Below are 13,481 nucleotides of genomic sequence, written 5' to 3' on the forward strand. Positions count from 1 at the left end.
TGACCTGATAAGAAACGAGAGTTTGGTTTCATTTTATTTCTGTGTAGCAATAAAATGAGGGTGCCTGGAATCATTTGATTTTTGTGTTAGCAAAGAACAGGGATGATAATTTTATCGATTAACACAGGGAAAGGTTGTATATTGACTTAGAGAAATACTAAGAGGAATAACGACTTTTCCTTGTCTGTTTGTTTTCCATGGCAGCCAACGTCCTGGAAGAAGACTCAATGGAGCAGGACATCGAGAGCCCTGTCACTATCCATCAACCAAAGTTGCCCAAACAAGCTAGAGAGGATCTGCCAAAAAACATAAGCAAAGAATGTGCCAAGAGAAAAATCCAGAGGTACGTTCGGAAAGATGGGAAATGCAACGTCCACCACGGGAATGTCAGAGAGACTTACCGGTACTTGACTGACATCTTCACCACCCTGGTGGATCTCAAGTGGAGGTTCAACCTGCTGATCTTTGTCATGGTTTACACGGTGACCTGGCTCTTCTTCGGCATGATCTGGTGGCTCATTGCCTACATGCGAGGGGACATGGATCACATAGGGGACAGCACGTGGACCCCCTGCGTCAGCAACCTCAATGGGTTTGTCTCAGCCTTTTTATTCTCAATCGAGACCGAAACCACCATTGGGTACGGTTACCGGGTCATCACGGACAAGTGTCCCGAGGGAATTATCCTGCTTTTAGTGCAGTCTGTCCTAGGTTCTATCGTCAACGCCTTCATGGTTGGCTGCATGTTTGTGAAAATATCCCAACCCAAGAAGAGGGCAGAAACCTTGGTTTTTTCTACAAACGCAGTCATTTCCATGCGGGATGGAAAGCTGTGTCTGATGTTCCGAGTAGGAGACCTTAGGAATTCACACATTGTAGAGGCATCAATACGAGCCAAGTTGATCAAATCCAAACAGACAAAGGAGGGGGAATTTATACCACTCAACCAGACAGATATCAACGTAGGTTATTACACAGGGGATGATCGTCTCTTTTTGGTTTCACCACTGATCATCAGCCATGAGATTAACCAGCAGAGTCCTTTCTGGGAGATTTCCAAAGCCCAGTTGCCCAAAGAGGAGCTAGAAATTGTTGTAATCCTAGAAGGAATGGTGGAGGCAACAGGTAACATTTCTTATACTTTGTATAAGGTAAATGCTTTGATTTTAGCAAGGAAAATCAGTGGGTTTGCTTCGTTTTAAAGGAATCACTTCCACAGTTGTTACATTTGAAAAAGGCGTCCATTCTCTGGTGAGCTTCAAAATTAAAAGCATGCCCGGTTTAATTGTCTGTTCCATCTTGCCTAACGGAATTAGTGTTGTTTCTGCTCTGTTTGGAAAATGGGATAGCATCTCTCATTTTCTAAATTTTTCACAGCATGTCACCCCGTTATTTGTCATTCTATTGCAGGAGCAGCTCAACCACAGGGACCTTGTGGGGTAAAATTGCTTAGGAAAAAGAAAAAAAAAAAAAATCAATGCAAAACTCTGCTTGTGATTAACGTGGAAGCACCACGGTCCTGCTGCTTCCAATCACCCCTGGGTATCTGCAGAACAACTGCCAGCCCTGTGGCATTCCAAGCCTCTTTGGATCCAGTAGGAAGTCATGATGTGTTCGGCTCTCTCTCTTTTTTTTGCATGCTTGTTTTGCTTGGTTTTTGTTTTAACTTGTAACATGGGGCTTGTTCCAGTTTAGCTCACAAAAGATCTTCGATTTTGTATTTCACTGGGGCCCCCACAGAAGCACACAGAACACTGGAAGCTGGGATGTGCAAACACGGAATGTTGTGTCACCGGAGTCTTGTGGAGATGCTGGGTGGTTGTTACCTGCAATTATGCAGCAGAACAGCAGAAATCACTTGGTGCAGAGAAAATAGTGCTTGAAATTCGCAGCAAATGCACCACTAAAATAATGTTTCTTTTTTGTATTAAAGCCAGAATTATAGGAGGGTACTTTTATCTGTGTTTTAGAAGCTGGAGGTGGTTTTTTCCCTCTTAATAACAGCATCAATACCTGAAATAAGTAAATACAATCAACACAAGGGAATGGTGATTATGAAATGAAGATTTGATGTGCTTGGGGAGGAGAAAACACTGAATATAGAAATATAAGAATGAGATTTGCCATTTTTCCCCACGACTGCAGCAAAACCCAGGGAAGTTTGAGCACGTGGATTCCACAGCTCTGACAGAGGCACAACCTTTCCAACCCTGACTCATGTTTTGCAACTGGAGCCAGGAAATAAAGAGCAGTCTCTTACTAGAACATGTGTGTGTGTTTCACACATCTATTATGTGGTGTCAGAAGAAAACTGCATTTGTCACCATATAATAAACGTGTGAGACAAAAATGGAGCAGGGGGGAAAAAAAGAAAAAACTGAAAGGAACTTGGCAGGGAATTTGAAGTGGTAAGTGCAAGGCTTCCAAATTTTCTAGGAAGTAGGTGGTACTGAAGAGAAATCAAGATGAAGTGTTTAGAGCTCCTGATCTGTGCAGTAGGCACCGAGATTTCAAACATCTGCATCACCTTTGGGTGAGACAATGAGGAAATTGCTGTTTGTTCCCTGAAACCATCCTGAGGTCTCAGAATTGCAGCTGAAGGAACTTGACATCCCAGAGGGTGGGGAGTATTTTCAGGTTTGCTGAACACTGTGTTTCCCAGCAAAATGGTTGGCAGGTAGTGGAAGAATAAAAAATGTCTCACAAAACCACCTACAAGATCAAAAGACAATATTTGTGCAGTGCAGCAAATGTAGATTTGTTATCTTAAGTCTCAACACTCTCCATTTGTGACCCCCCCTTCCCTCACCTCATTTTCACCCCTGCACACCCCCAGGCTCTCCGGGGTGTCCTTTGCTGCTCTGGCTCTGACCACCTCTCCCACTCAGCCATCACCAGGCTTCACTGCAGCACAAAACCCCTCAGCCTGCTTGGGCTGGCAAAGTTGAAGATAAAAATCAAATCTGTCGTTATCTGTAACCTTTCCAGTCCATATTACGAGAGGAACTGAGTGCAGTGATTTGAAAACCCACAGAAGATATCCAGGATTAAAGAGTTTCCCCTGCACTGGATGGGTCCATTTCCCATTTTAAACTTCTCTGTTTGGGTAGAGTCTCCTGCTGAGTGAGATATGAGCAGAGGCCATCAGATAATGTCAGAATTACCAGCACAATTTCTAGAACATATTTGTGCAGAGGTAGCTGCTTGTACCGTCCTTTGACCACGTGCATCGAGTGATTTTTGTTGAAGGCACAATCAGGCCAGCCTTCTGCCAAAACGAGGAATTTTCACTCTTTTAATTTACAAATATTTACAAGTTGCATCCTGGCAAACACAGAAAGCCGATTTACGCTGTCAAATCTACACATTTCCTTCTTCCACCTGATGCAGAGTGAGAGCAGCAAAGTCCAACCCCTCATTCCTGCCAACAAAGTCATGGAATACAAAATTATTAAAGTTGAAGCCAGGAAACTGTGATGTCACCTATAGCAGTGTCCTCATTTAGTGTCGCTGCTGATGGATCCAAACCAAGTGAGCTCATCAGAAAAGCCACTCCTGAGTCTGACCAGGGGAAACAATCCTTTATCTATTTTCAGAGCTTCCCCACTCAGCTATACCTTCAATGAGAAATAAAATGGGAAGTGATAAGGGTAAACATTTGCTATTACTGTTGCTGATTATTGATATCATTCTGTTTAAATTTGACTGAACAGGTAAATACATTTATAATACTTTCCACCCTAAGTGCTCCAAAATCACATCTACCAATGAAACACAACTTTTTTATGGGTTGTCATGGGAAGTCAGCATGGTGTGTTAGGACAGGAAATTAAGAGCAATGCATTTTATTAAATGATGTTAAAATAATGAACCGAACTAAAATTCAGCAGAAAGTTCAAATCAAGGACCCCTTAATTCCCCATGGAAGCATTGCCATAACTTCCTGAGGTGCAAAAAGAAGTGGATGTGTCTTTACTAAGGCACATAACAAAATATTATCCCAGGGAGAATCCCTACCCCTTGGTTTTCCCATTCTTTCTACCATGAAGATCACTTTGAGGGCAGAATCTTCAGCAAGGCACTTTCCAAAAACATGAACTCAATCTGATTCCTTCATCCAGCATCATCAAACACTCAAAATAAGGCTGGTTTTTAAAAATATTTGTTACAGATCTTTTCAATATGCAATTCTCTTTATTTATTTACAACAGCATTCAAAAATATCCCTTTGGATTCAAAGGATAAAACTTTTGCAAAGATTTTTCTCTGTGCTTTTCCTGATGGTGGTGCACAGCTCTCAAGTGTCCAAAATCACCAATTTTGGGACAACACAATCATAGTGTAAAGCACATTAGGCTGCCATGGAACCACTAAGGAGCTTTGAGGAATGGGGGGAAAAAATCCAACCAAGCTTCACTGCATTTGGAGGACACCTCTGGTATTTCCACATTTTGCAGCCCCCATTTCCCAGAGTTTTAAATTTAAAACAATCTACTAGAATTATTAGATAATAATTATTAGGAATGTTTTATGATCATTGAATCCTAGCCATAGGCTTAAAATTTTTAAGCCTTTTTCACCTGGTGAAATGCTATTTTTAAGGGAAGTCTTATCATCATAAGCAAAGTAAGTATTTTAAAAAATTAAGCAAGGCTTGCAAATGTGTAATTCTGATAAGGAAATAGACCCATGAGAAGAAATGGAAACTCTTTTAAATTTGGGATGCAAAGTGGGAAAGTCAGGTGTGGTACAATAGCAAGAGAAACTGAGAGAAAGAAACTGAGAGAGAGGAAGAGAGATGCAAAAAAAAAAGGAAAAAAAGGGTGAGAAAGAGGAAAATTGTGAACAAACCTTGTGAAGTTTTATCTGGCCAGTGGGGTGCACTCAGTGACACTCTGGCAATTCCCTCTGCCTAAAAATAAACATTTGAGCATTGAACAGCACCGAGGAAAGAAAATAATCTGCACATTTGTAGCTCTCAAAAAAACAAGCAACAAAGCCAGACAGAGAACTTCAGGTTCAGAGGGATAATTTTACAAATAAACTCAGACTGGGATGCATTTATAATTCTGACACACGGGCAGCTTTGAGAGCAGCATCTGCAGAAGGCTTTACAGATACAGGAACAACCACACTTGCCAGCTGTGGAAAATATGTGTGCAAAGCAATAAAATGTTCACAGGGATGGTTATTTATTCAGTAAACAGTGCTATTGACCAGACAAACATTGTACAAAGCTGTTCCCCTCTTCACTACAGCCCCTTTGACTGACTGATTTATCGTGGGTTGGATTTCTCTGGGATGAATTGCCATATTTACCCCTTATCCTTGCCCAGTCCTAGCAAATATCTCCCTCTGATATGAATTTAAGCAGTTCCAATCCTTCAAAACCTCTCAGCAGACTTTGCTCGCTCTCCAAATAAACATTGCTGGGGTTAGAGTTTCTCACTTGAGTTTTCTACTGCTCTTCAGAGAAGAAATGCTTATCCTCTCCAGCTGCTTCTTAAGGGGATGCAGGTGAAAGGAAGAAAAGCACCAGCATTTCTCCCACCTGAGTGTTTCTGCAAGACAAAGAGTGAAAGTGGATTTCATTGTGCTCCAGGGTGTGACCAAAGCACATTGACTGAAATGCAGTTTAAGCAGGGTCAGGAATAGGTGGCTAATGCTCCAAACTGGATCCTCTTCTTTTCAGGAATGATCAGAACACAAGGGCTCTCCAGTCTGCAGTTTTCCTTTCCATTTTAGGGGTTTTAACATCTCCTGGTGCTGGGTGCTAGACTTGGACAAGGTTTAACTTCTCACACATCCCCACTTCCCTGGAGCTGCCAGCAATTCCTTTCACTTCTATCCCATTTTAGTTTTACTGATTGTAACAAACAGTTTCATTGTTATTTACTCCAACACAGGAAATTAGGGGCATTAGCAGGAGTGGAGTTCTAAATGCCAGCAGTGAAAGGCATTCCTGTCTCATTGGGATGTTTCCTTCAGGAAGATTTCTCTACAGGTGGAAAAGATGAGTTTCATTGCTGAAGAGGACTGTAAGGCTTAAAGGAGGCAATTACAATTTCACAATAGTCAAAACTATGAGGAATAGCAAGAAATCAGGGAGCAACATTCATGGGAAATAAAAGAGAGATGCTGATTATGAGTATCTCAACTAAAATTTTGCTGTATCTCACTTTCAGGGAAAAGGGAGTACACATTTGCTTAACAGCTTTATTCTCTGGGTACTGCTGTACTTTGCAAAGCTGTTATGAATGTTTGGCAATGGCTTTTTGTCCATCTCTCACACCTTCCTCACCGATTAATTCCTCAGCTCTTCACAACTCCAGCTGCTCCCTCACCCCTAAATGTTCAAATATAATATTCAGATTCAAGCAGTAACTCATATTAAAAGGTAAGAGCCCTAAAAAACCACGGGTTTAAGGATTACCTAACAGATCAGATATTATTAAATAATTCTGTGCTGACCACATATCAGACTTGCACGAGAAGAGCTTAATTTTGCACATCCTGCCTTTGCAATCCCTGCTAGATCTCTCTGGGCATGGAAAAAGGGCAGGTTCCAGTTCTTTCCACAATCCCACAGACCTACATTGTGAACATTGTTCCTTCCTAAACCAGGGACAAGCAGAGTGAGGTGCCCCAAAATCCTGTCTTTGCTCATCAGTCCTGAGCCTACACACGACATTCCTGCAGGGCTCATGATCTCCACGGCCAGAGGAATGACAGGATCCCAAAGTTTGCTTTAACACTGGCCCTGCTCCTGTTTTCCAAGCAGAAAGGCACAGTGGGAAGCTGGGCTGGCACTGTCTGCATTGACCAGCAGAGTCTTCCTAAAATCCTGTGGTTCCAGACTCCAGCACAGCATCAAGCAACAGTTTCCCAGCAGTTTTAGCCCAGAAAGAAGGCACTGCAGAGGTGTTCCTGCTGAGTCCCTGGGGCTCCAGACCCAGCTCAGACCCTAAGGAATGCCAGGAGGAACCAGTGCCCGTGTCCCTGTGCCCACACTGTCCCCACCTGGCAAAAACAAAGGGAGGATTCTCTGCAAAGGGCACCTGAGCCTTATCCAGGTCAGAGGATTCCCCAGGCAGGATTAGCTCACTGAACATGTTCCACCTGCTTTCTGAGTGGAGATGTGATTCCTGAGCCCCTCGGAGACGTGCTGGGGGCCCCTGAGGTGCCTTTTCCATTCCAGAGCACTTCCCAAAACGACACCAGGAACGTGAGTGTGCTCAGCTTCAACTTGAGCTCACCCCTTGCTCCAGTGCAAAAGAAGGGTCAGCACTGAAATATTTTCCTGGGAAAGGAAATATTTCGCTGGTATTTCTCATTTTAGACTTTCACTTTTGGTCATCCGAGGTTGTTGCCTGCCTGGAGACAACGGTGGTGAAATCCCAGGCACGGGTTTGAGTCAGGGCAGGGTCTCAGGCCTGGAATTCTGCTGGAATGAACTGATTCTTTCATGTCGATTACCTTGTTCACTCAGCTTGATCTCCAGATATGAAGTCTGTCTGTGCAGCCTGCAGTTCAAAACCCTGGGAAGTATTTTTAGGAAAACTCTGCTCCCTCCCATGTTTCTAAAAGATCTTTTCGCTTCTCCCCTTGGTGCTTATTTACTTCCAGCTGTAGAATATTGTTTCCTCCTGTCTCCCTGAATTGTAATGAAGGAAAACACTCTGCATATACTCCCTGATAACCATAAGGCCTCTCTGGAACAGCAAATATTTACACAAATATTTAGAGTTTCTAATGAATGTGAGCAGAAAGATTGTTCACCTTCAGCAGAAAGTTTTCACAAAGTTCAATAGAGCAGCAACTGCAAAGCCAAAAGGGACCTAAAAGGCTGAAGAATGAGAAAAGCTGTGAAGTAAACCAGAAACTCAAACTCAACAGCTGATAGATCAGAAAGAACGAGGCTATGGGCAGCAGAAACACCACTAGCTACATAAAGGACATCAAAAAAGACAGAAAATTCCTGCATTTATATTTTTTATCCTAGGAAGCAGCTGCCAGCACTAAAAACTCCCATCGTGGCACAGTTCCTGGGATTCCCAAGGCCACTGAAAAAAATCCTCGAGGGATTTAAGGAAAAACAAATCACAAAGAAAGGCAGTCATCTCAGTGGTCTCAATCACTGCATTCCAAGGAAAATCAAGCACGTTTGGACTCACTGCTGTGCTCTTGCTCACTTACTCCCTCTTTCCTTCATTCCCAACATTCCCAAGAATGACTTAAAGAAAGTCACAATCCTCTCCAAGATTTCTTTTCTTCCTGATTTTGACAATTTTCATTAGTTGGGATTTCTGTGGAATGGCATAAACCTTTAGTATAAGAAAATAGGATTTTCATAAATACAGGATTGTTGAATAGGAGATATCCCATTCTTACAACTTAGACCAGAAAGAAACTTGATTTAAAAAAACATTCCAAACAAAGCAAAAAGGAAGATCTCCAAAACCAAATTTCCAGTGGAACACGTTTGAGATATCTGAGGAATGCCAAAATTTGATTTAGAAAAATGAATTCAGAGGGAATATTTGGCTGAATTCCATTAACTTCTCAGAAATGAGTAGTGGGAAGGGTAACTCACACTCTGGGGTATTTTGTAGGCTCCTCCCAGGCTTCTCCCAGCAGTTTGAATTTACAAAGGGATGAACTGAACAAATAATTTCCCCTGGCAGGTCTGGTCAGGACTTATCTCATACCAGGAGCAAAGTGAGGTCAGAGCAGCCAAAATCTCTTCTTGAGGACACTCCATGGCAGTGGCCAAGGCTGAAAGGGGAGCCAAAGCCCCAGGGATTTGTCAGGGAATTCAAAGATAGAATAAACAGAGTTGGAAGAGGGTGATTTCAGGATGGCCCTGATACCACAAAAGTGGATAGAAATCCCCTCCAGCCTAAGTTTACCCGTGATTATAAAACACCAAGCCAGCTCCTCCTTGTATTTTAGAGCTGTGAAGAATGGAATGGCTTTGCAAAATTCATAGCTCGCCTCAGAGCTTTCATTGTTCTCCTCTGTGACCATTGAAGAAATTGTGGTTTGTGGGGGGTTTTGCATCTTTCTGCTCCACTGGAGAGTGAGGGAAGTTGAGATGAGTGTCCAGCATGGATTGGCTGCTCCTCTCTCTGTGGGACAGGCTCCCTGTGATTCCAGCTGCCAGCACGAATCCCAGCTACAAACAGGTGCTGAATTGTCATTATTAGCATTATTAGCATCGTCATCACAACAACTTGTGTCTCTCAAGACATTCCAGACTTTTTTGGGGTAACCCCTTTAAGGCACATCAAGGCTGACACCTTTGATTCCACATTTCTGACTGGTGCAGACCAATGTGAACGAGAGAGAGAAAGGGGGGCTTCCCCTAAAGGAGAAAAATCCATCTGACTGTGGCAGAGCTGCCAGGCACCACCAGAACAAAAAAGATTTATGACTCAGCCACTCCAATTAAATTGTGCTGGCACTTTTTTTAACCAGCCATTAGCTTCTATTTTTTTCTTTTTCTTTTTTTTTTTCTTTGCAACCTTGCATAAGAAGCATTAATTTATTACACTTAGATCTCCAGAGTGGGAAAACCCCCCAGTCCATTTTCATCGTTTTCCAATTCTTTTTCCATTAATCTCCTTCTCCAGTGGGAAGACAACAAATTAGCTGCTTTTTCAGCTATTAAGTGCAGCAATGAGTCTCAAACTGCCAATAGGGCTGTGACAGGTGCCATGAAGAAGTGTAGAAGAGTCCAAAGCCAAAGGTTTTGAGGCAGTCAAAGGTTCTTGTCTGGCCAAAAATCTTCTTCAAAGGCAGCAGCCACAACTCCACAGCTGTGAAGGGGAGGAGGTTTTGCTTTGCATTTTAAGGAAAATGCTCCTCTCCTACTGTGAGTCAGGGGCTAAATCTCCTCTTTGAGCCACTCCCATCAGGGCTTGATCACAACTAAACCAGGAGTTTAAACCCCTGCTAAATCAGTCAAGATCCAAGGTTTAAGACACAAAACATTAATTTTAACCTCGCTACATCTTCCTTTACCCTCCAAAGGGACATAAAATACCCTCCAAGCATTCAAAAGCCATCAGTGATAGCAATTCAGTCCAAAACCACCCCTTATCAACGTGGATCTGAGGTTTAATGTATAATTTTGAGCCTGATCCAGAGCCCTCCCAAACCTGTGGAGTGGGACTGAGTCTCTGGTGGCCTCTGAATTAGGACCCTAAAGGCCTGAATTGAGCTGTGCAGTGCCTGTCAGCTCCTTAATGGTCTCAGAGAAGAAGCAATTAAGGCTCTAATTAAAAGGCAAATGGAAGATTAGAAGCAGCTGAATGTTTATAATCTAGATAAAGTACCCACACTGGAAGTTTGGGCTTCACCATATCTGAGGTAAGTCCACAGCCATGGGAGGAAGGGTGGATCCAGGCAGGGTGTCCTTCCCTCAGGAAATCTGTCCTGCAGCCCTGAGTTTTCTGTTCTCTGCAGCCACTGTCCCTTCTGCAGCTGGATGGAAGGAGCCATTCCACAAGGACAGACCCAACAGACCTGGACTGTTTCACTGTCCATGGCCAGCACAGACACTGCTGTGGCCAAAAATGCTCAATCCATGGAAATTCTCCTTCCTCTGTCTCCCTTCCTTGGGTTCTGAGTTCATCCCTCCCACCACACTTCCCATCTGTCATCTGTGGTTTCATGCTTAATCTGTTACAAAGAAAGGAACCAAAAGCCAAAATTTCAGCAGATGCAGAGGGTCCATTACAAATCTGTGCTAATGGTTCCCTTGGAAAGATAACAGACCTGGAGTAGAGACCCTTGGAAACACAGATCTCAGGGCTGATCCTCTGTCTGGCAGCCAAGACAGAGATCATGTCTCTCCTAAAACTCTTTTCATTATATTGTGTAAATATCACACTCAGCAGAACAGAATAACATGGTAAGGGAAAAAATTGAAACGTTTCCAGGAGTTCCCTGGAAATTTTTTGTGCAGATTAAGCTCTTTCACTTCTTGCTAGCTGAAATATGAGGATTGGCTGTCTGCTACCCAATAGACAGACAATCCTCATATTTCAAAGTAGTCTTCTGAAGAGCCTCTGATGCTGAAGAGGACCTCTGATGCTGAACGGACACCAGTCAAGCATTACTGATGTCTACAAAGTGACCAAAATCAAATGCACAGAAAGCTTTAAATAACCAAAGCAATTTCTATCCAGCACCTTGTACCCGAGCCTGCAGCACAGCCAGGGCAGGATGTGCTGAACCCTCGCCCTTCAACCAGTTCTGACTTCCAACTTTATCTGCTGGGACATGGAAACCAACATGAGGGGAGCACAAAATGAGCCTGTTCATCTTTTGGGGGATGAAACAATGATGCAAATTCCCAGGGATGCAACAGCAGCAGCCAAGAGAAGGGTGAAAATTCTCGTCTGATTTGCACTGGGAGTAAAGGGGATTTGTGTGACTGAGGAAATAAGCGGAAGCATTGGAAAAAAAAAAGATGAAGAGAGCAGGGTTAGATGGGATATTGGGCAGGAATTGTTCCCTGGCAGGGTGGGCAGGCCCTGGCACAGGGTGCCCAGAGCAGCTGGGGCTGCCCCTGGATCCCTGGCAGTGCCCAAGGCCAGGCTGGACATTGGGGCTGGGAGCAGCCTGGCACAGTGGGAGGTGTCCCTGCCATGGCAGGGGTGGAGCTGGATGAGCTTTAAGGCCCCTTCTAGCCCAAACCATTCCATGATTCCATGATATTTTATGGGTACCATCCATGTCAGGTAACCAGGCCCCTCTCTCCTCCCTCAGCACACCCTCAGTTTCCCCCAGGCACCTGGGAAGATGTGAGAACACCAAAAAACATGCAGTGTCCCTCAGGGATACAAGAGGAATCACACCTGTGGGACCCCATGGAATCCTCAGAACTCCAGGCAGCACTGAGACAGCTGGAGTAGCATCCTTCACCCTCATTTCCCAAAAAAAGCCAGCACAGGGATACCACAGGGAGAGCAGTGCCCTTCAGCCAGACACCTTCCAGGTGAAAACAGCACCGTGCAGCACAGGAAATCTTATCTCCACTATTCTACTTATTGCAGGGCTGGAGAAGATAAGGAAAAATCCATTTTAAAGCAATTTCATAGAGGATGGCCATAACTTACTTAAATGGACAAAATACACAACATACCTGTAGGTTGTTTAGACAAAAGGAGAAGAAAATAGCAGGAGGAGCAGGTGTAGTGGCACAAAAATGACACTTAGTGTGCAACTGGGGCTGTGAGAGCCCAGAAAATGCAGGTTGTGCCATTAATCCATGCTAGCATTTACAAAATGTGTTATAAAGGCTTTATCATGAGACCCTGTGGCATCACACTGCAAGGAAATGATGAAACCACACTGAAGTAAAGAGGATGTTCCAAGCAGGTGGTGGCATTAGGCAGCAACTGTGTTTTCCATAGATGTCATGTAATTACAGTCAGCTCAGGCTGGGAAATCTTGTAAAAAAGTCTTATTTGTGCTGGGGTAGTTCCCTTCTGCTCTCCAGGCTGTAAAATCTTGCTTTTTCATTATTCTGAGCCTGAAGGCCTGGTGTTAAAGAGACCCCGGGAACAGTTGGGATCTGTCAAGGAAGAAATGTAATTTTCTCAGTGAGTTTTGAGCCACTGAAAACCTCTGAGTTCATAAGATTGCAATAAACACCAGGAAAGTGCTTGGGCTGAGGGCACTCAAATCCACATGGTCACTCAAGTGCCAGGCAAAATGAGTAACAGGGTCCTCTAACTCTTTTAGTGGGGAGAAAAGTTGGAGAAAAGCAGAGGGATTGATATAAATCAAAATTCACTTGCTCACACAGAGCATCTTGTGGTTGTCATTTGGGTGATGGTTAAGGTCAATCAGTTCCTCCACTGCAGACTCAGAGACCAATAATTGTGCTGAGAGAGGAAGCATCTGCTCTCTGTGAAGCATTTTGAGCACAGATTAGGGTTTATCTTCTTTTCCTGCCAGATTGAAAGTTGTACAGGTCTGTCAAGGAGGAGAAAAGGAAATTTGCTGGTGGAGAAGGGGTTTTTTTACAGCACAAAACCATCTTGCTGGTAAAATACAACCTTTTGGAAGGCCTTGCTGCTACCCAGAGGGCACTTTTTTGTCTCAAGATGCCAAGATCCCGAGTTGGAGTGGTTTTCAGGGCATGTGAGAGCACTTGAGTTCACTAAATCAGCAGAGAGGTTTGTTGCTTTGAGTCAAGTCCAACCACGTCATCACCAGGGATTTTGCTTAATCACTACCCTGAGATTTTGCATCCAGACCAAAAGATACCACACCAAATCTATCTCAGATATTCTATTTGTTAGGGGTTGGTGCAGGTTTTCTGCTTCCTCCCCTCTGTCTCACGTTAGAACAATGGAATGCAGGACCCTGTGATTAGGAAAAAAGAGATACCATGTGAGGAGTACTTCAAGTTCTGAATTTGAGCACCCAAATTTTGCACAACGCACTTTGCTTCCACACTGGAATAA

At 43.6% G+C, this 13,481-nt stretch overlaps 1 protein-coding gene across 3 annotated transcripts in view; it reads left to right on the forward strand.

Moving 5' to 3' along the window:
* The window catches only part of KCNJ6 (potassium inwardly rectifying channel subfamily J member 6), a 148,227-nt gene that overhangs the window by 114,526 nt on the left and 20,220 nt on the right, over nucleotides 1-13,481 (forward strand). For all 3 annotated transcript variants that reach the window (XM_048291088.1, XM_048291090.1, XM_048291100.1), the window contains one exon: nucleotides 205-1,125. In XM_048291088.1, the coding sequence (XP_048147045.1) occupies nucleotides 205-1,125 (921 nt within the window). The remainder of the gene's footprint in view (nucleotides 1-204; nucleotides 1,126-13,481) is intronic.

Source organism: Corvus hawaiiensis, chromosome 2 (genome assembly GCF_020740725.1).
Source record: "Corvus hawaiiensis isolate bCorHaw1 chromosome 2, bCorHaw1.pri.cur, whole genome shotgun sequence".
Lineage (NCBI taxonomy): Eukaryota > Metazoa > Chordata > Aves > Passeriformes > Corvidae > Corvus > Corvus hawaiiensis.